Genomic DNA, 23,041 nt, shown 5'->3' with positions numbered 1-23,041 from the left:
CACATTTCTTTTTATTTTATTATTTATTTGTTTGTCTGTCTGTTTGTTTATTTTACCTGCATGTGTCCCTGCAGGCCAGAAGTGGGCATCAGATCTCATTACAGATGGTTTTGAGCCACCATGTGGTTGCTGAAATTGAACTCAGGACCTCTGGAAGAGCAGCCAGTGCTCTTAACCTCTGAGCCATCTCTCCAGCCCCATAGTCAGTCCCATGTTTCTTATATGACTCCCATCTTGTCTGGTTTTGTGCCCTCTGTTTCTGTGAAATCTGCTGTGCTGTATTGCTTCTGGATGGCTAGGCATGTACAGGAGAGATGCTTTCTAGTCAGAGTGACTTTACTTTTACTGTGAACTATAAACATGTCTCTGTCTGAAATCCCTCTCTTTACTAGGATCCAGCAGGCCCTAGTAAAATTTGGCAGAGTTATCTTTCTACCAAATGAATTGGTGTGTAGCTGAATGTTTTCCTGGTCCTGCCCGGCTCCTGTGGCCCTGCAATCCCGCAGCCACTCAGACCCAATGAACATACAGAGGCTTATATTAATTATGAACTGTATGGCCTAATGCCTCAGGCTTCTCACTAGCTATCTCTTACATCTTAAATAATGCCTCAGGCTTCTCACTAGCTATCTCTTACATCTTAAATTAACCCATTTCTATAAATCTATACTTTGCCACATGGCTCATGGCTTACTGGTACCTTCACATCTTGCTTCTTCTGGTGGTGGCTAGCAGTGTCTCCTGTGTGCTCTTTTTCTCTCTCTCTCTTATCTCTCCAGTTAGAATGTCCCGCCTAACCTTATTCTGCCTCACCATTGGCTGAACAGCTTTATGTATCAACCAATGAGAGCAACACATTTTCACAGCATACAGGATGACATCACCTATCAGAGGTGTGCTGACCCATTCCTGTGTTTCATTCTGAAGACTCTACCTCTACCATATGTACTGGTTTGGGAAGATGGGAACCTCTGATCTCCTATGATCATACATCTGTCTGTCAAACCTGGAGGCAAGTTAAGTGCTGTTGGGAGGCAAACTTACTCAGCTCAGACTTGTGAGTCATACCCTATACTGATGAGGTTATATTAATTCAAAGAAAGAAAGATGTTCCTCCTCCACACTGGGAAGCAAGGAATGCACACACACTATGGCCTCCTGTGGCTGCACCACTGGCTGCTGCAGGCAGCATGTAGGGGCTGACTGAACACAGGTCCTAATCTTAGACAGCTGAATACCCCCATAGTAACAAAATATTCACAGCCACACCCCCACTCACAACTTCTCTCCTAATGCTCTACAGTCACAACTTGAAAGTCATACTGTGTCTTCCCTTAAAATCTCTTTCATTCTCCTCCACATGCTTTGCTTTCTTACCAATTGCCCCTGCCTCAGTGACTCAAAACTCAAGTGTCCATGATGAGCCATTTGTCCTTTTCATCATGTGTCCTGTCACCAAGATACCTTAGTGGTCACTTCTGACGAAGGTACAGTGACAGTGTTCCATCACCAGGGCAAGGTGATGAGCCACAGCAGTCAAGGTCATCACTCAATCTCAAGTAACCTCCTAGCTCGTGTTTCAAGTGCTTCTCACCCCAGTTTAGAATCCTACTCAACCTCTGGAGACTTGTATCACTCCGTCATCACCCTGTGTTTCTTCCCAGAGCCCTCAGTGGTACCAAGTGCCCATCAGGGTCCTTGGAGCACTTGGCTATTAGCAAGACTCTGAAAATTCGGTGTGTCTCAGTTGCAAAGTCAATCAGCACACCTGTGGAATCTTGGCCAAGAGGGAGAAAATGACATCATGTGTTTCAATAGCTGGGCATGCATACTGTTCTAAGCCACGGACAGAGAGGGATGGATGAAGAGAAAAGTGGCCAATCTGGGTGCGGAGCTTTCCAACAGAAGCTCCCCTGAGCCAACAGCAGCAGCATTTGCATCATTTTGTTAGTAAGACCATTACTTCAAAAGATGCTTTTTTTAAAAAAAAACCTCCCGCCAGCTGATTCTTCACATTCAGCTGATTTATAGTAGCAGTCAAGCACTAGGAGCGGTGCCCAAACATTCTGTAAATGCAACATGGATCTGCAGGATGTTAATGAAATACAAAGTGAGCCTGTGGGTTCATTTTCATGGAAATAAATTGCTGAGGTCCAAAGCTGGGGTGTCTAGAGGGGAGGTAAAGTCTGACGCCCTACCAAGGGGTTTGAAGTAGGTGTTCCTTGAGTCCTTGAGATTTCCTTTGTCATTGTCCAGTGTTTCAAAAGCCCAAAGTTGGCAGCCTCACCTGAAACAGCATAGAGGCAGAGTGGTGAGGAGCACCCTGGTACATGGCAGTCATGGATAGAGGAGCAGTGTGCCCAGGGCAGTGCCAAGTTCATGTCTTGAATGTGAAAAGCACGTTCCTCAGAGAATCTGGGCCAAAGCCCTGGCTGCCATTCTCCTTCTGCTATAACTCCTGGGAACTCCAGCTAAGCTCAGACAGAACAGCTATAGAATCTTGTTCTCTGGGGACACAGAAGCCTGGCCCCACAGGCCTGTGCTCTCTCAACCAGAGTCCTTGTTTATTGCACATTCTACTTATCACCTTCATGAGTCACAGGACTCTTCAGCCCTAAGCACCCAGGCCCTGCTGGAAGATCTCAGGGTGTGAACGCCAGCCAGTAGGGCAGCAGCACCTGGCTGTGGGCAAGTAAGTGTCCTGACTGCGCCTCGGATTTCGCATTTGTACAGTGAGCACAATAGTAATGCTGATGTCGAAGGCTGTTGTGAGAACTGACTTTATCCTGGAAAAGGACTTAGAGATAGCTGTTATCTGTTGCCTGGATAGTCTAAATGCAAGCAGTTAAGAGAGTAAGATGGTGGACAAAAAAAGAGTGAAGGGATCTGGCCAAGCCATGGTACTTCTACCTGGCAGTGAATAACATTAAGGAAAAGGCAAAATGCTGTGATGTTGTAACTTGGGGCCATTTGTCCACTGTTGATGGTGGTCCGAGAGGTGGTATTTAAGCTGAAGAACCAGCAGAGGGTTGGAAGGACATCATAGAGCAGAGCCCACATGCATCCTTCTAAGTGTAAGTAGAAAGCACCAGAGGGACGTATTCTGACCTGATTTTCCACACTGAAAAAGAGATCTGGCTGCTGTGTGAAAGCCAGATCAGAGCGGGGGTGGTGGTGGGGGGAGTGGGGGGGGTGTCAGGGGGAGGGGTAGAAGCAGAGCAGATGCTCAGCAGGCGGCCATGCTTATCTAGGTGTGAAAGGACAGTGGTGTGGCCCTGAAGAAGTGGCATGAAGTCAAGACTTGGGAGACAGTTTGATGATGAACGTAGGCAGATGTTGATTCAAGAGAGGGTCTGGCTATGCCTCCACACGTGGTAAATAATGGTGTGGCCATTCGTTAACAAGAAAGGCGTGGCTTTGTGTAGAATTTCCAAAGTTCTTCTCTGGAAATTAAGCTAATGATGCTGTTAAGTGGGAGGCAGGCTGAGAGATACAAGGAAAGGCCTGGAGATCAAGATTTGGCCATGTAGTTGTAAGGAAAATAAATGACAGTGTGCAAACTTACTTAAAGTAAGGGTAAGAGATAAAATCTAGTCCAACTGAAGTCCTAGTAATTACCAGTATTCAGAAGTGGAGTTTAGAAGGAAAACAGTAAGAAAAGATGCAGGTCCCTGGGGCACTGCATTGACCAATAGCCAAGAGCCTCAAAGTACAGTAAGATAAGGACAACGACTACTACAAGGTATTTCTGTGGAATGGAAGGCTGACTGGGACTGGAATATTTAGAAGGTGAGGAAGACAGGAATTCCATGAGTAGACAATCCCTGCCCCCTCCTCCTGTTCTACAGGAACAGCCTGTAGGTACATGGCTGTGACTCCCTGCTGTTGGTCTGAATTCAGTTCTTGTGAATAGCTGGATGGCCTGCTGGATTCGTGCTGGCCTGAGATTGAACTGAATCACAAACTACGTCTACTGCCCTTCTTAGAGGGCACTCGTTTCTCTTGCTTGTGCACAGAGCTGCGGTTCTGGTAGCCTGTCGAACGACAAGTCTTACCTCAGGGGCCTGCTTGTCAGCCCCTCCCCCATCTTATAGTCCAGCTGACTTGGCTTTCCTTGGTACCTCGAGAGTCCCACCTCTTAAATGCTTTGTGGGTACTCCACTGCTCAGAACTGTGACGACACACACCAAACCACCACTGTGTGATAAGATACCACCTTTTATGACCATATATAGCCCATTTTTTTGGTTAAGGTGCTAAATACTGGAGTGGGAAAACCCCTAACTGAAACCTGAACTGGATGGTTAGTCTTTGAGTCCTATTCCCTATAGAGTTATTCTGTTTTTACCTGGTGGTAGTCACAGCAAACAAAATAACAAGAGATTGTGCAATCCCAGGCAATCCCCAGAACATGGTGAATGCATTTGTACTGAGGGAGTAATTTATATTTAATTTTTTCTTCTGTAGAGCCAAAGAAAATGCTTGCATTGGCATACAGTTTTATGTACAGAAACCACATAAATTCTTCCCTTTCTGACAGCCAAGCACATTAAGTTGGAAACTAGAAGGAACAGGACATTAATGGTTGAGATTTCAAAATGACTGGGATAGGCAAACAGGTTCTTAGATTTTTCCAAGTCATCCTGTGAGGGGGGAAAACAGCCTGAGAAGTTCCCTTAATTTCTGAGGGACCTCAACTCAGGCCAGGCCCAGATTCATGGCTTTGACCCAGAAAAGAATTTCAGGACTTGTCAGTATGCAGCAGAGTTTGAGATTTTACTAAAGATATCTTATGCATGAAGGTTAGTTCTCCTAACTATACATGCACCCAGAAAGACATAGCCAAGTTTGGTATGTGCTCCCCAAGGTAGAACAGCAGCAAACTAGACTTACCCAGGTGTGGGTACCTCAGAGGAGAGTCACAATTGTCTCAGCATCAACCATACCTGCCATTTTAGGTTTCTCTCGAGTTGTGATTTAAAAGGTTGCTCCACTCCCATCTCTCTCTCTGATAAGTGAGAGTACAGGGTGACTCCAGATATTTTAGGATTACAAACTGATAGTGTAAAACAAAGCCACCCAGTCTGCACAAGGGATTAGAGAAGCATCAAGCTCAGTTATTGATGATTCACCAACCAGAGGCTTCAACCAACCAGGTTAGGGATCCCTTCCTTTCTTATGGCCCCATAATTCTCTTTCTACCACCACCTGAGCTACAAGCCACATGTATCATTTGGAATTTCCTCGATTCCACATTAACATGCAAAACATGTGAAATTAATTTTAATAGCATAGAGTGTAGCTCAGGGTACACACTTGCCCAAGGTTTGATTCCTAACATTGTTCCCTTAAATATAATAGTGATATTCAGTCATATTTAACTCAATATAGCATTTTTTTGCATGTTGTCAGGGTTTTTAAAATTGAAGTATCTAACTTTATTATTATTGAAGTTTCAAATTCCAATATCCATTTTACACTTACATGGCATCTCTGGGCTTCCACACTAGATATGCGGTGTTACTTCAGCATAGAATTGTTGGGATCCTGGCCACTGATCTTTGTATGCCCTGAGTCTTATTATAGGTCTGTCCCTCTCAGCACAGCCAAAAGAGCCCACATTAGAGGTGTGGCCTACTTTTGCATCTTCAAATAAGTGACACAGTTTCCTGGTATCTATACTTCTTTCCCTTGTATATAAACTTAAGTGGTCCTAGAGGGACAGTTTTGAGCTCCCAGAGCTGGCAACACTCCATGTCACCCCTAGCTGGGGATTGGCAGGTCTGAGAGCATCTTTGTTGGTTTGGGTGGTCTGTCCTACTGTAGAGTTTACTAGGTCCATAAAGTCTCCTGGGTCTGTGAGAACACTTGCTAGGGAAGGAAGCCCCTTTGTTGGTGGCAGGTAGGAAAAGATGGAGCTAGCAATGGTATCTCTGTAGAAGACTTTTGTTGTGAATTTCTTTGAATTGATTCGATTTTTGGTTTTCTTCACAAGTTGTTCTTCCCCTTTTGTACAGTTAATCAGCATTGTGATCTCTGTATTCACACCACACCACACGTATACACAGACATGTTCCCCAGCAGGGGGAGATGTGTACCCTCATTCCTGCCTGCCTTGTGGCCAGCTATCCTGTAGCAGCTAAGTAAGGCAAGTGGAAGGACCTAGTGAAGAATGAGTCCCCATAGCACAGGCTAGGTGCTGGGTTTTCTCCCTTGGGGTTTTGTGTGGAGTTACCAGTCACCAGTCTGGACAAGTCATGTTGCCCTGATAGCTGAAATGTAAATGGTTAGATACCAGAGGGATCAGGAAGGGAAGATGGGGGATCAGAGCCACACAGGAAGTAATCTCCCCCACCCTGAGGTGGCAGTGGGTGCAGCCACCTTGGTTTTTTGCCCCTCCCCCCTTTCCAAGCATTCTAAGTGTCTCTGAAGCCATTCAGCATTGAGTGAGGCCAGAAAACCCTATCTAGCCTGGGTTCTGCGGTGTGCTTGCTCACATGCCATACAAAAATGTTCAAACCATGCAAAAATGAGTGAAACAGCAAAGCCTTCTGCTGACCCCTTCCCCAACCACTGCTAAATCTGTGGTTGGTTTTTTGGTATATCATCACAATACAACCCATTTTTGGTTGTTCTTATAAAACAATGTTCTATCCTTCCATGTCAGTGCATGCTGATCTGCCTGCATTTAGGCAGATTTATCGACAGGCATTTCAGTAGCACCGACAGATCCTGATGAATTCAGACACTCCCCTGATCTCTGCGTGTGCACACCACAGTAGGTTGCAGTGGTCAGAAGACAACTCCAGGGTCAGGTCTTCCCTTCCACTCTGGATTCTCAGATGGAACTCAGTGCGGCAGGCTTGGTTTGGTGGCAAGTGCTTTTTCCCACGGAGCCAACTTGCCAGTCCGTCTATCCTTCATTATTGTAATGCAAGCCGGAATGATTCCAGCTTCAAATACACCTCGGGGTGTCAGGCTCAAGTATTTAAGGTATTTCTAGAAATCAGTTTGCTTAGTCAAAGGGATGTGTGCATCTTCTGCTAGTATTTTGGATACAACTACTGCCAGCAGGCACAGATTCATGAGGGTGATTTGTAGTCTTCCCACGAAGCCCTTTTTAGAGTAATTCCTTTTCCTACACCCTGAATTCTCAAGAAGCTTGAAGAACAGTAGTTGTGACTCAGGCAGCCCTCAAGTTACCAATGAGGCATAGTCTCAGGTGCTGGTGCAGGGAACCAACTCAGTGAGGCAAGGTACACAATGTACTGCCAAGTCCACTATGACAGCGACCCCATCTATCTACGTGGCATCGGGGAAGCACTAAGACATCAGTACCTGCCGGGACTCTGGAAAACACCCTGCCTGCTTCCTCTCTCAGCTAGCATGAACCATCACAGTAGTAAAGAGCGCATGGAGTCCAATCAGAGTGCAAATGAATTTTAAGTACTTTACTGAGAAATGAGGACTTTTATGATGAAACGAATGTCATTTCGATTCCTTTCTCCAATATCATCATTTTTGTTTCCGTATGGTCTGTTAATGAGCAAGAACTAGGCAATCTAGGCATGGAACCGGGAGCTGTTGCTTAGATACGTGGGCAATGAGAGTTTGTGGTCATGAGTGAAGGATATCTGCCAGTAGCACCAACTCCTGTCTTCTTCCACGGGGCATACACTGAAGATCTCCAAGGCTCGCTGAAGAAGCAGGCTTCGTTAGTCTTTGAGAATGCAGTGTTGAGAAATGCTCATCCTGGCTGAGCAGAGCCGAGCTGTGCTCCTCAGCCCACGACTAGCTTACCTTTCTGCTCTGGACCCCGACCCTTGGCCAGCTACCCTGCCTCCTTCCCACCAGCACCTGCTGATGGCTACGCTGCCTCTCTTTGATACAGGGAGAAGAAACTCAAGGCCAGAGTCCAAGAGCTGGTCAGCGCCTTGGAAAGACTCACCAAAAGCAGTGAGATCAGACACCAGCAGTCAGCAGAGTTTGTTAATGACCTAAAACGGGCCAACAGGTAAAGTTCCTGTGCAGCCCAGAGGCTGGGCATGGGAGGATCTGTCTCCTGGGAAGTGACTGACACAGGGAGATCCTTCCCTGTCTCCTGGGAAGTGAGTAGCACAGGGAGATCCTTCCCTGTCTCCTGGGAAGTAACACAGAGATATCTTTCCCCATGTCTTTTGGGAAGTGAGTCTGCCATACAGCTGACTAGAAACCCAGGAAATTCAAGATGAACACCATTTCAGATTAGATGTGCTTAGGAAAATGGAGTCTATTGTGGTTTCTTTTTGACATTTCCCATAATAAAGGTTCTGAGAAGTCATGACCAACAATAAAAAAATCTGTGTGTGAGCCAGTGTTTTCAATCAGCAAACCATCAGAGCGATTCCTCATCCAGGGGAACATTTCAGGGTACTCCAGACTCCAAGTTAAGAGTCTCAAAACATTTGGGGTACATGATGTTCCTATATAAAAAAAAATGAGGACTTCAGAACCTTTGTGTCTGTAAGATATCTACTAATACTTACGATATCGGGAACTAAAACTGAGAAAGACTTTTAAGTTTTTATTCATTTACAAAAATTCAAGCTTGGTAGATATCACACTTCTATGAAAACCACTGTTTTCCAAATTGTAATTAGAATGGCACATTTTAATTTTGTAAGAATGCCTGACTTAATAGCTTACCTGGATTTCACAGTCTGCTATCAACATAAGACTCCCTGAATGAAATTTTCAGAATCCCAGGAGGGTGTGTGTGTTCTCAAGCCACACTTTAGGAATTCCAGCTAGGGTAACATAGTGTACCTGAAGGGAGCTTATGTTCTATTTTGGAGCAGAGAGAATATGCAGATACACCTGGGCTTGTGTCCAGCCCAGTGGGCACTGATCTAGGGCCAGTTCACAGGCCTATTTTCTTTAGGGGACAGCATTTCCTTAGAGTCCAAAGCACAGCAAAGCAGCTGCCCCTCTCCTGGTGAGAGAATACTTTATGTAACTTATAGTTGGCCACCTGTAGCTAGCAGCCATGAAACCAGTATACCTAGTGTCTGTATTTGATTTTCTAGAATTCAGCAACCTTATTCTTACTGTTTTGGATGTGGCCACTTTGGGCTGTTGGGTTATAATGTGTTAGCCGTCAGCATACTGCCTGGGCCTGCATTAGTATGCTTAAGCCAGAATCCTACTTAGTACTGTGCAGCTTCTAATCAGTAGACTTTGGATTCCTACTGGAGAGGCGGACTGCACTCACCAGTGCCACAAAGGACAGGGCGTCCCTCACTCCTCAGGATGAATCTTTACTCACTTTCCTCTGTTCCCACACAGTAACCTGGTGGCTGCCTATGAAAAAGCAAAGAAGAAACATCAAAACAAGCTGAAGAAGTTGGAATCCCAGATGATGGCTATGGTGGAGCGACATGAGACCCAAGTGAGAATGCTCAAGCAAAGAATAGCTCTGTTGGAGGAAGAGAATTCCAGGCCACATACCAACGAAACTTCACTTTAACAGGCACTCAGGCCCCAAGGTCCTGCCCCACGGGGCTGAACTCCAGCGGCTCTGAAGTCCTCAGCAGAGAAAGGGTCCAAGGAGAAGATGCATATAGGTCACAGCTCCACCCTTCGCGCGAGTAGTCCATGATGGCACCATGGATTGTGTCTGTACAGGCTTCAGCTGCTCCAGGCCTGGCCACAAGGGGTGCCAACAATGGCTCCAGCCAAGTGCTTAGCCATGTCTTGTTTCATTTTCACCACACAAGTTCTCATGCTCTTCTCCCTTGTTCTGTGTAGCGGTTGGTGGGAATCCAGGCACTTGGTTTTATGCGGATTTCCAAGTCTTTTTCTTTTTTCTTTTTTTAGCTTTTCATAGACTGGACTATTCTTCTGAAACCTGGATTTCTTCCTTCCTCCTCCAAGGGAAAAGTGATAGTGTTTTGTGTGTTTCCAACATCTAGGGCTTGCGGCCCACCACAGCAAGGCTCTGCCTTCCAGGTCCTAAGGTACCAGATTCCTGAGATAGTCACATATAGAGGGATTAGTTGAGAGTGACAGACCACTGGAGGGCACCGTGTCGCTGACCATCCCAGACACACCGCAGTTTCAAACAGAGCATCATCAAGGTTATGTGTAGACAGTTCTGGACTGGACAAATAAAAAAACATCTCCTATTTTTATTGTACAGGCCGGGGTTGAAGCTGTTTTAATTCCCGTCCAGCAAGAGTAAAACTTAGAATACTCTTGATATATGTAGTAAAGCCAAGGTTTTACCAGGGTTTTTTTTCCTAGGACAGAAAAAAAGCAGTATTAGCTCTTTCCCAGCCCCAGGGCACTACAGTTCCTATTCTGAATCAAAACTTTGCCCCTTGAGCACATATGTAGCTGGATCCCGCCTCTCTCAGGGCAAGAGGCTTTACGTTGTTGGACACTGAGGAGATCCTTAATGTTGCACAAGATGGTTCCCACCTATAAATAGAGTGCCATTGAACCGTTAGTCCCCAACATCATGAAGGGGATTGGGTGAGGGAATGGCTGACAGGCTTCCTAGTCTCTCCCTCCAGATGCAGTGATTTCAAGCAAAATGGTGACCGGGAGGCGTGACCTCAGTACCTAAACTCCTCTAGGGAGGCATCCCAGTCATGTTTTCTACTGGAGCTTTTACCATTTTACCTTCTGCTGTTCATAGACACAATGAAGGGACAGCCTGGCTTTTTTTCACCTGTGGCCCCCAAGACGCTCTCCATGTGCTGTGAGAAATATGCTCCACTCTCATGGTTAATGAGGGGAAGGGATGCTGCGCTCATGACCATGGTGATGCTGCAGACTCCAGGCTACGGGCGGGTCTTTTAGAAAGCAAAGTTCAGCCTTCTGTGCAGGAGGAAAAGATGCTCTGGCCTTCTCCCACAATGGTTAGCCCACAAAGCTCAACCGTCTTTCTTTCTCAGACCAGTACCAAGCTCTACTCACCCTGTGAACAGAAACGAAAATGTGACTGGTTTGAGTCAAGGCTTGAGTGTTGATGGCTTTCTAGCCCTTTGTCAATCTCTGTGATCCATTTTCTCAGTGTTCACTTTTGAGGGTAAAGTTCTATTTTGTTATGAGGAAAACGTGTGGATAGAAACATCTACTGCCTCCCCACCACCCCAAGAATTTAATAGATAAAGTTAGCTTTCAGTTTTTCAGCTACCTTCAGGAAATGTCTGCTCCCAAGCAAATTGGGACAGGCTGTCCTGGTTGAGGAGAGCCCACATTCCAGGTAACATGATTGCTAGGCTTCCCGCTCTGTCCACGCAGATGCAGTGAGCAGCGCATGCAGGAGGCTGAGATGCGAGGTGAGACTGAAGCAGAGATGGCGGTCCACCTGCTGAGCTCTGCCCCCTCCGGGTAAAAGCAGAGAACCTATGCTTCTAGGTCCATAATACCTCCACAAAAAAGACCCAAAGCAGCAATCCTACCAGGCCTTAGCCTGAGTTTCTAAGTATATAAACATATGGTGACATGTGAAAACCATTTGACAAGCTAAAATGCCACATTTTTAAGTAAGTGGGAAAGGGCCATACAATCTTTTCCTTTTAGTTTTCAATCTTTGTTGAGGGTTGAAGCAGCAGGCATTTGATTATGTGAATTGTCCCACTGATTAAATACATGACAGCAGGTGCCTGAGTAATTTTCCTTTTTGTTTAACCTGGCTCTTCCGAACCTACTCTTAAATAGGAAATGGTTTCCATTAACATGTCTATTATGGCTAACAAAATTATCTTGATTTTAATTTGTATGGGGTTAAAAACCTTCGGAATTTCCTATCTTTGAAACCCCACCGCCACCCAAAGTCTTCAGGGGTTGCTCTGGAGGCAGTCACCTTTACTAATCAAAGCCGGTTTCGGCTCCTGAAAAAGTAAGCAGAGCAAAAGGTCCCGTTAGGAGCCATTTCAAGGTTCCCTTGGACTGTATTCCCCATTCTGAACTGAGGCAGACAAACCCGAGTAGGGCAGCAGTCCCAGGAGACATCTATCCATGGCTGGCTCTGGTCCCCTGCAACAACCCCAAGTACAAACTTGTTACAAGTCAAACTTGCCTTCCTTGTAACAACAGTAAGAAAGCCTCCATCGGACTCACAATCAAGACTGTCATGTGATCAGACAGCCGAGGTTTAGCCTTGTCTCCGTACCATACATACTCCAGGTCTAAATGAGTGCCACATGGCCCCAGTGGAGGCAGAGAACTTGGACCCACTCTTACCTGCTGATGTGGCTCATTTCTTGATGTGTGTGTAGCCTGAACCTGGACACTACATTTAACAGACATTTAGAAGTTTTTTGTTAGCCAAGGTGCTTGGTTCTCCGTTCAGCCACATGAACTTACAAGGTCTTCCTCTGAGCCTGTAGCAAATTTTACAAGGGCTTCAGAGAACTCTAAAATAGAGCTTTGGCATGGTTCTATGAGGAAGGGCAGTCTAAGGCACAGCCTTAGGCTTTTATTCATTCATTCTATAAACTTTTTTTTTAAAAAAAAGGTGCTTAGTAACCTTACCACTGTAAGGGAAATGTGAGACTATTGGAAGTCTAGTTCCTACATACAGACATTACCTGAACAGGAAAACAAAACAAAAAAAATCTTAGTTTGCTACAGGTTTGGAATGCCTGTATCACTGTGTCCCATCTACTATGGCCCACAAAAAATTCTGTGCAATGATATAAATTGTGTAAACTACATCAGAGCTGCCAGGAGCCGGGGTATCACATTCATGTTTTAGGTAGAGAATAACATCGTGGCAGTAACAGAAACAACGCTCTTGTTTGTTAAAACACTTCCTTCCATAAATGCTTTCAATTATAAATGTTTAATTGGGAGTATGTCGTCAACAACAAAAAAACAACCAACCCAGCGCTCACCAAGTGTACAGTGTCACCCACTGAACTAATTTTTTTTTTTTAGAGCCCAACAGAACAAATTCACTGATGGTTACATTTTCTGCCCTGATCTTCATTAGGGTATGGTCCTAAGGAGGGAGCGGGGCACACGAGCTTAAGTAACATTAGTATTTTCTTTCTGTGATACACTGCGGCTTTTAGAACAAGCTATAACTGCTGAAGAAATCAGCAATTTTGTGTTTAGCCAATAGAACCTAAATAACGAGGAATGACAGAACAGCACCTTGGCCGCAGCTTGCAAACTCTGGTGAGCAGGCATGGCTTGCTATAAAAACGCCTCCGCCTTTGAAGTGTGTGTACAATGGAAACCCCTTGTTTATATACAGGTCAGGTCGGAGTCAGCTCCCAACCTGGGGCCTCCTAATCTCACTTCATTTTCTAAACACCTTTGTATTCATTTAGAAATGTTTGTGCCTGCTGCCAGTGGTCTATCTGAGATGCTGTGACCCCAGCTAACTGAGCACGCTTGTGTAGAGGAAGACATTTTCATATGCAGGCAAGCATTACAATTTTGGTAATCCAGTATAACCTTAACACGTTATCTGATGTTTTGTACATGTGTACGAAGAGGGGGAGAAAAAAAAGCTGGGTCCCAGAATCAAGAACCATTGTTGGATAAGGACACCCACGACTTACCATTTGACTTTCCCAGTCTCTCATCTGATAATACCGGAACTGCCTGCTCACCAAACAGCACGCAAATTCTGTAGAGGATTCCACACCCGTGGAGATGCTCTGGTTATGTTTCTGCTCTATCGTTCGCCCTGTCCATGGTCAGACTCATGTGGAAAATGGTTGTAGAGTCCACAGTGTTCCTTTGCAGTCTTCCTGTCGGGACACCCACTCTCCAGTGCCCCCATAACCTAATTTTGTTAGGACCTGATGCAAAGACTACAAAACACGTTCACTTCTGTTTCTAATCCGCTTTTAGACATATTAACTTACGTTGCATGAAATTTCACTTTTTTATTAACTGAAAATGTGCTTTTATACCACTTGAATTAGAAAATCCTGCTTGAATGTACTGTCGTTAAAGCACATATGACTGTCTGCATCTGTCAGTACTGTTCTGTTTGTACCCAAGCCTCACTGTAAAGTGGCTACTAAACACTGTACTATAACTTGTAATTTTTTAGGCTCACTTGTAGCTTTTAATGTTTCCAGATGCCTTTAGTTTTAGCTGCTGTAAAATAGCTACTTTGTGTTATTTGATATAGAATTGTTTAAAAAAAAAACAAACCTCCATTTATTTATACAGAGACATTTATAATATTTTACAAACGTTCTTATATTCTGAATAAATATTTCTAATTCCGTGAAGTACTTTGTTTTAATTAAAGAGTAAGAGGTTCCATAGACGTATTTGCCAGTCATACATGTAAATACAAACCAGAGATGCTTCCATTCATTTAGGGGCTAGATGTAAAACTACTTCAGATCAAAAGAACAAAATTCTCATTTATCACCAATTTTTATTTGGTTGCTTTCACAAACATCATAAACAGAAGGTTCTCTATTAGATGATATTTTCAGTATCAGGAAGTCAACTGGGAACTGGAGAGCAGTTCCGTAGCATGTCAGAGTTAACATGTCAGAAGCGCTAGAACACCAATTTTTTTCTACATGGAAAAACTTTTGATAGTAACAGTTACACAGCTGAGAACTCTAAAAGAACAGTGCTCAATTTCTCCTTCTGTCTGAGACCCAAGAACAGGACATTCTGCTGCAAAGCCCAGTTCTGGACTAAGTTTAAGAATCATTGCATTTTACTTTTCGGGTTTAGACCACCAGTCCACCACTATACTCCTGTTAAGAGAGCCAAACTGTGAATGGAGAAAAGGATGACATTCCCACTGTCATTTCTGAATGAATTCTATGTTTTATATTCCTACTGATGCAAACAACTTCATAACCTTTTGGTCCAGGTCCAGAGATATGGCAGCCAAGAATAACAATAATGACTTAAAATTACAGTGAAAAGAACAGGAGCAGAACCAATGAGAAAGTAGCAACTAAAACAGTGCCAATTTTATAGGTAATGCATTCTAAATATCCAGAATTAGACCAGATTTTACAGTATTCTACAGAAAGCCAATGTGAGCAACTTTCCATCTTCCATCATTTTAAATGTACTGTGTGTGTGTGGGGTATAGTTTTAGCTTTGAAGTGTGGATTACATTTGAAAAGCCTTTAGAAGGTACAGCATACTTACCATTGAAGACAGCCCTGCATAATAACTCAGGGGAGAATACAGGTGTCAATCTCCATGTCTTTGGAAGTGCACTAATTCACTAATTCACAAACCCCAGTCACTGGAAATTTATGAGTCACACCAATGTAAGTGAAAACCAGTTCCAATCATTTCATAGACACTGAACTTGAGTGAAGTGGTAGGGGGTGGCACTGAATGAATTCAGTCCTAAAGGTGGTTGTCACACCACAACGAACCTAACAGGCTTTTTTTTTTTTTTGGGGGGGGGGTGTCCTTGTTGCTTTCCCTAAATGTTTGATTAATAACACAATAAGGCAAAGAACTTTCACACTACCACAGACATAATCATGTAAAGGGTTTACATAATCTTTCCCCAAGTATTAAAATGCCCTAGAGTCAAATAATAAAAGGCCAAGATTAAATGTTAAATTGTTTCACACAAGACAAAACCAATTAATGAAGAAACAAAGGTTACAAATCTATGTATTCTAAAGCCCAGGTCTTTTCATTGAACATTACATCCTTAAGGAAGTAATTTCACCAGCGTTTGTGTACCAGCTTTTGCAGCTTCCATGACTCAGCATATCATTTACCTTTCCCAGACAGACTTACAAACAATCAGACTGTTTGAAGACCACCAGGAACATCAGGTTTTCACAGCATAGTGTAAACCACTTCTCAAAGACACAGTGCTTAAAACTATACAACTTTTACTCACTTCTGCACCCAAACTAAACTGTACGCTTCATTTTTGTAAGATTTAAGACTTTATTCATTCATTTATTCATTTATTTACTTATGAGAAAGGGTTTCTCATATATAGCCCTGGCTTTTCTGGAGCTGTGGCCTCAAACTCGAGATTCCCCTGCCTGATTACAGGTGTGTACCACCATATCTGGCCTGATTTAGGACTATCTTAACTAAGAATATCACTTAAAGTAGCTAAATACATGAACATTCATGAAGATTCATTATGGTTTCACTGAAGCCAACAGATTAACCGAATCATACCTAGGTCTAATAAGTCAGTACTCATTTTAAAACATTTTAAGATTTAAAACTAATCAGCAAATAAAGTTTTAAGGGTTTTACTACTCTTCCCCATTTGTTCAACTGAAAAAATTGATTATTCATACACTGGAAGTTAGCTGTCTGCTCTTCTAATTTGAACGAAACAAACTGAAAATGAAAGGCTCATTCCCTTGGATACTTGCATTTGACATTGAACAGTTACCTGTCTAACACTCAAACACAAAGCAAAATGTGCTACACAGACATGAGTGAAATGCATACTCCTGCAGGACCACCTCATGCTTCTCCAGGGTACTGTGCATGCCACGTGTCCCAGTACGCCACTGTTCATGCTCCAGATGCATTACTGCAACTCACCAAGCCAGCCACAGCCCCAGACGCTACCCCTCCAAAGCTCACAGCTGGCAACCTCTGTGCTAATTTCTTAAAGCTTGAGAAATGGCTTAAAAATGTACAGCTGTGTCCCCAAACAGTCTAGAGCTATTGTTTTAGACATCGAGATTAAATCACTGGAAGTACAAAGTATTTGGACCTTCTACTTGAAAAGCTCAATATCCTAAGAACTGAGGACTAGGAAATGTTGCCCATTTCATTCTAGAACTACACTGAAGTGTTTTCTCTGCTCCCACACCAATTTCACAGCTATATACATCGACTTGAGAGAGCATAGTCCTTCTCGCTGCTTGAGGCTCAAGAGTTAAAGTTCTGGCAAATTCTCATGGAGGCAGATTCATTTAGAGATACAGCACACAGAAAAAGACTGATTACCGAGACAGATGCTCAAAAAACGGCACTGAGCCAAGGAGCCAGTAACAACATCAACCCAAACTACCCAATCCCCTGCAGCAAACCCCGGGGGCCTCGCCTCCCACAGAATAACCTAAGACCAAGACACACCCTGAAACGGACTTCCCTAATTTCTCTCCCCAGAACGCTTGACGAACACCACCCAAATTACTAGCCTCTTGAGGTGAATTCCTTTAGACTGTGCTTTCAGACAGTGAGCACAGACAGAACCCATGCCTCTGCTACACTAAGACTCAAGATACGTGTGATCGCTCTGTTGCTGACTTCAAATTAGATATCCCACTGTGAACATGTCTCAAAATAAAGGCTCGGAGCTTTAACACAAAGTACAAAGGGGTACATGGGAAACTCGAACAAACAAAAGCCCCGTCAGCCCTAGGTTAACAAATCTTTTACGAGATAGGTTTACATCTCGTTCTATGCTTGAGTGGGCTGAGGCTTCACTGTCCACCAGTTATACACTTCAGTAACAACTGCTGTGTGTCCCAAGGAAGCTGCTGGCAGCACACCCACATGCCTGGGACTGTGCTACACTCTGGGCTATCTTGTTATCAACAACAGAGTAGTTAAGAGCGTTGGCTGTTCTGGCAGAGGACCTGGATTCTATTTCCAACACTGTAACTCCAGTTCCAGGGGGATCTGACACCCTTTTCTGGCCTCCATGGGCACCAGGCACACATGTGGTACACATACATACACATTAAAAAGAAATTAAATAAAAAAATAAAATAATAACGAAATCCAGAGTGCCTAGAGCTCTGCAGAATCAACACAGAAAGGACTCAAAACACCAGTCCTTAAAGTGAGAAAAATTACATCAGAACCAATGGATTGCTTGGCAAACATACTTAGAAAACAACACTTCATTGAAGAGTAGAAAATGCATGGCAAGGACTGTACTTTTCGACTCTGCTTGGGCTGGGTACCAGTCACTTTCTCATCTGGAGCATCATGTAATCACTCAAGTGCTAGTAATGCTCAGGAGGTTCTTCCTTGAGCTCTGCCGAGCAACTACTGGAAATGGCAATCTTCTTATGACAAATCTCAGATTGCTGATCTCAATCTACTACCTTCTACCACAGGCTTCAGGAATAACCCAATTCTATATATACAGAGAGAAAAAGATGTGGAGAAGGACTACTACTGTCAGCCCATTTCTAGACTTCTAGGAAACTACACAAATGTATTCTAAAGCGTTAAGACACCAGGAATGAGCCGTTCTGGCCCAGCCTTACCAAGCTGTAAGGAGGAACGCCCCATACATAAAGGTGATAATAACTTGGGACACAATAGTGCTTTCCTTTGTTGATGGTCAATTCAAGTCACAACACATATGAACTTCGTCTCTCAGGCTACAAAATACTCCAACTCCAAACCAGGAGGAAGAAGTGTTCATGAATACAACCACGATTAATAACACAAAGAAAATACTGCCTCAGAGAACAGACACAGCTGTTGTCCTTGCGACCTCCAGGAAAGGAGGTGCACAGGTAGAGAAAAGGCCAAGATGCACTGCAGAAGAAAACTTGTCCAGCAAACGATCATTTCCAGGTTCCCTCCCTCTCTTACTATTTAATGGCAGAGGAACAGAACTGCTAGGCGAGGGATTTGGTAATGAAATGTTTTTAATGCACACAGGCACAGGTCCTTGACATGTTTAGAAACAGTATTCTATAAAGGAATTTGATTCCTATAGCCATTCTCTAAGATTTGCAATTTTTTACTGACACTACATGTAAATTACTAAAACTCCAAAAGAAAAATACTGCCAAGTCTTACAGCATAATATTAATCTGCTATATAACTCCATTATCTCTAATTACTAATTAGTATTTAATATAAAAATAATGATATTCAAAGGTCACAACAGCAAGCAGTGCCTACAATTCCTCTGACAGGCTGGGAGACTATTTCTTGTATACTGGTACAAAAACCTAGTTAGATCTTTCAACAATTCCACCCAAGCTACCAGGTCTATTAGGTTTTTCAGGCCCCTCCAAATGCTCATGTCTCAGGACGGAATCACTGTTTGAAATCCTAGAGTCATTCATTCACTACTTCTTAACAAAAACTTACAGGGAGTATGTAAACTGCATTCTTTGTCTCTTGGAGTAAAATGGTTAAGGACAAGGTTACTTAACATTCTTCAAACCACTGAAGTTACACATAAAAGCACCTACAAACTTAGACTTAAAAAGATTCACAGTGCACTGCACCTTGGAACACATGCGGTTGGGTCCGAAGGATGTTGAAAAAGCGATTTCAAAGTCCCACCCTTCAAATACACAAACCATAGTAAGGCCGACACATCTCCTGTTCCACCCAGCATCGTAAAAGGCAGCACTACACAGAAGTACATTACTGCAGAGTCAGCATCCTCATCGCCAGATTCTATAAGAAATGCTAACACGGCTCAGAGAAGAAATCCAGTCCTGTGCTAAACACGCTCCCTCAGATAACCTGAACAGTGGAGGAGGAGGTACAGCAGATGTACATTAACAAGGTACACCAAGTGGACATTTTCTGCATAGGTGAGTCACATCAGACACACAAACCTTAACTCTTCTCCCAGCATGCTCACTTCAGACTGCTGTGGGAGTGAAAGCCCACAGCCATCATAACTGTATCCCAGCCAAACCCCTGCTTTGTTCCACGGTGCGCTGAACGAAGCAGCACAGCATTGCTGGTTGACATACAGTCAACCACTTCAGAGGCCATACTTCTGGCAACTAATCACTTTTGCTTTAGTATTGAGAGATGAAAAATCCAACCTCTACAGGCACCAGAGAGACTGACCAAAGTACTCATTTAAAAAGAATCTCTCTGTCTTACACACACACACACACACACACACACACACACACACACACACACACACACACACACACACACACACACAAATGGTTTCCAGATGACAGTAAATGAGTGGAAATGACTCGTCTGCTGAGCAAACTACATTTTCACTCCCTTAACCACTTAACAGAAATCTGGAATGCTGGGACCAACTATAAATATGGCTCAAGAAGACCCAACCAAAGCAGCGGTATTTCTGACAGGAATGGTATGGGCTTCCAAACACAATCATATACTGGGTTAACCAGCAGAGGTCACAGAAGGATTCACAAAGCAGTGCCATTAAAGATTCTAGACACACTGTATCATTGTGAAGTCTCCTGCTTAGCACCGAGAGAGTGACAGTTTCATTAATAAACAATTTCTTCTTGAAAGCCAGCCATCTAAAAGCTAAAGCAATGTAGTAATACCAAGTGAATTCCTTACAGTAATAGCCCTTCCTTTCAAAGTCCTGTGGGGCTAAGGAGAACCCCTATTAAATAGGCTACATATACAGAATAAAGATTTCTATAGTAATATTTATAAGCAGAGATATACTTTGTGGATACCACTTGTAAAAAAAAACAAACAACTTTAAAAAACCCACATGACAGATGCACGTGCACACATGCACTCAAACAACCCCATCCCACCCCCAGGAAATATTCTCAGCGAGGTCAGATGCAGCCAAGATGCTATTGCCTCCTTAAAGCTCTGGTGATTGTCCTCAGTTTCAGGTGAGCCTTTGCAAAATGGGCATTGTCATGCTTGTTTGGATTTAAGAATCCTGAAGGAGCAAAATACAAAATACATTCCTAGGTGTGAGCTAAATACATTACTTAAAGGGTCCCCCAGCAACACGCTTTATTTATTTGTACCGGGTAAATTGCATAAGCCCTTCTTTTCTCACTTTATAACCGAGGGGCTTCAAGACATTAATAAAAAGCATGTCACTCTGCTATTATAGCAAACTGGAACCTAATATGACATCAGCTTCCACAGATCAACACTGAGATGCAATATAAAACTAAGAATGTAGTTTCCCACATATACTCACAGTAGAGTATGTATAGATATTTCACATCAGCATAATCATTGCACAATACTGAGCACCTAGAGGCAGGATGGTCAAGCATGACCCAAAGTACCTGCCAGCGACTGGCTTCCATTCTGCTCCAGCACTCATAGGTTCTAGGACAGCATACACCACAGCTCGGAATTACAGCATTAACTCTCACCAATTCATCCTCTCTCCAGGCTGTGGACTTTGTCCTGATGAAGTGCTCAAGAGTTCACTGTGCAAATGAGTATTGTTTTGAAGATGCTGGTTCTAAATAAACTGATAAATTCCAAATAGAAGGATTAGCTTCTTGGTGGTTAGAAGCAGAGAAATGAGCAAAATTCCTGCAATCCTGACGTCACGCTTCAGCTCTTAACACTCATTAATAACTGGGGGTTTAAGTTTCTGTTAAAATTTTCAGTAAGAAAATTTATTGCAATCACTAAGATGTGGAGATGAAACACTCCTATTCAGTTGGCTACTTGTTGATGACTCAATCAAAACAGCTCTTTTCTTGATCAGAATATAAAATAAATGCCCTCAAAAAGGAAAAGACAAAAACTAAAGGCGGCTGAAACCTGGTTGCAAACACTGAAACGGTAGATCCATAGAAAAAGTTCTAACTGCATTTACAGTGCAAATTTGTGTTTCTTTCTTGTTTCTCTTCTGTACAGAAAATCTTCTTTAGAAACTGCCTCCCTGCATTTCTTTCAGATACCTGAGAAAGGTAAGGCTTGAGGAGACACCACTCAAAGCGACAGGTCTCTGATCATTGGACTTCTGCAATACACTTGCTGCTATCAAAGGTCCAAGATTTTCATTATAGCATTTTGGTCAAACTTGAAGCTCAGGAAGGTCCGGGATGAAAATGGGAACTTGCAATGTCCGTTACACGCCACAGGGTGTCCCTCAACATGTTCCGCCAATGGGTCTTCACCAGAACAAGGCAAGTCAAACCCGGCATCTGCTCAGGAAACAAAATTGGTAGTCAGTAACTCGGAAGGTTTACCAAAGACTACCCTCCACCTATTCACAGGAGGAAATTCAGGCAGACTGTATATTTATCATTCTGTAAACTGATTCAATCCTTAAGTGCCTCAGGCAGTATTCAATGGGATTTTATCTATTACTGCTTATTTCTACTAATTCAGATTTTTAACCTCTGCCTTTTTAAGAGACTTGATATCCTCTTGCTTTCAAACTGGGCATATTGTTAGCTCTTGTATTTGTATTTTGTGAGTGACTGGAGCTTCTTAACTGAGGTCAATCTGAAAATACCATGATAATTACGCAGGGTGGTGGTGGGGGGAGAACCTGTAAAGATTACAAGGAAAATACAGTTGAAGTTTGCCAGGTCTTCAACAGATCACAAAGAAAACCTCCAAAGTTCTTAGACAATTAGTCTTAGCAATGCCCTTCTTTTGGATATAGCGCCCAAAGCCAGAGGAAACAAATGTAACACACCAATTGAGATGCTAGCGAGAGCCCTGTGTTTAAAGATAGACTTCTCACAGTGAGGCTCAACATGTGTGTTCTTTTTAATCCTGTGTGTGCACACCCACGGGAGAGCATGAGTACAGGCGTGTCACGGCGCACACTCGGAAGTCAGGTGACAACTCAGGTGTCAGCCTGTGCCATCGTCCACTTTGAGATGGGGCCTCCTGTTTGCTTTTGCGACGGCCATGGCCAGACTGACTGACCCCAGACTTCCAGGAATCCAGTGCTGTTTCCCATCTTGCCACAGGGGCACCGGGATTATACATTTGCACTACCATGTCTGGCTTGAATTGTATGGATCAGAACTTGGGTCCTTCTAGCCACTGAGCGATCTTCCTAGACCCAGACCATCTCTTGTAAGACAGCTCTCATTTTTTTTTTTTAATGATTGGCTGCGTCACTAAAGCCGACTCTGTCACCTGCAGTAGTGACTCTGAACGCCATTCCTGGCTCAGCACAGGTGGAGGTGATTCACTTAGCCATCTCAGGACTGCCATGAATGAGTCACTGGTGGATCTGCGTCTGAAAACTGTCTTTAAATATTGAAAAATAAAGAAAATTATGCTCATTTCTTTTTCTCTTCCTGGTTTGAGACAGGGTTTCTCTGTGTAGCCCTGGCTGTTCTGGAAATTGCTCTGTAAACCAGGATGGCCACAAACTCAAGAAATCCACCTCCTC

The 23,041-nt window shown here is 43.5% G+C and overlaps 2 protein-coding genes across 9 annotated transcripts in view; one reads left to right on the top strand and one right to left on the bottom strand.

Moving 5' to 3' along the window:
- The window catches only part of Mcc (MCC regulator of Wnt signaling pathway), a 326,031-nt gene extending 313,163 nt beyond the window's left edge, over positions 1-12,868 (top strand). For all 7 annotated transcript variants that reach the window (XM_042263722.2, XM_006977669.4, XM_076555203.1 and 4 more), the window contains 2 exons: positions 7,892-8,014; positions 9,325-12,868. In XM_042263722.2, the coding sequence (XP_042119656.2) occupies positions 7,892-8,014; positions 9,325-9,505 (304 nt within the window). In that variant the 3' untranslated portion in view covers positions 9,506-12,868. The remainder of the gene's footprint in view (positions 1-7,891; positions 8,015-9,324) is intronic.
- The window catches only part of Dcp2 (decapping mRNA 2), a 28,741-nt gene continuing 18,201 nt past the window's right edge, over positions 12,502-23,041 (bottom strand). Inside the window, exon 11 of one of the 2 annotated variants that reach the window (XM_006977670.4) lies at positions 12,502-21,830. In XM_006977670.4, coding sequence (XP_006977732.1) covers positions 21,667-21,830 — 164 coding nt within the window. In that variant the 3' untranslated portion in view covers positions 12,502-21,666. The remainder of the gene's footprint in view (positions 21,831-23,041) is intronic. The other variant, XM_042263724.2, reaches the window with a different exon arrangement.

Source organism: Peromyscus maniculatus, chromosome 19, assembly GCF_049852395.1.
Source record: "Peromyscus maniculatus bairdii isolate BWxNUB_F1_BW_parent chromosome 19, HU_Pman_BW_mat_3.1, whole genome shotgun sequence".
Lineage (NCBI taxonomy): Eukaryota > Metazoa > Chordata > Mammalia > Rodentia > Cricetidae > Peromyscus > Peromyscus maniculatus.
Note: the sequence above shows the minus strand (reverse complement) of the source record. Positions and strands in the feature narration are given on the sequence as shown.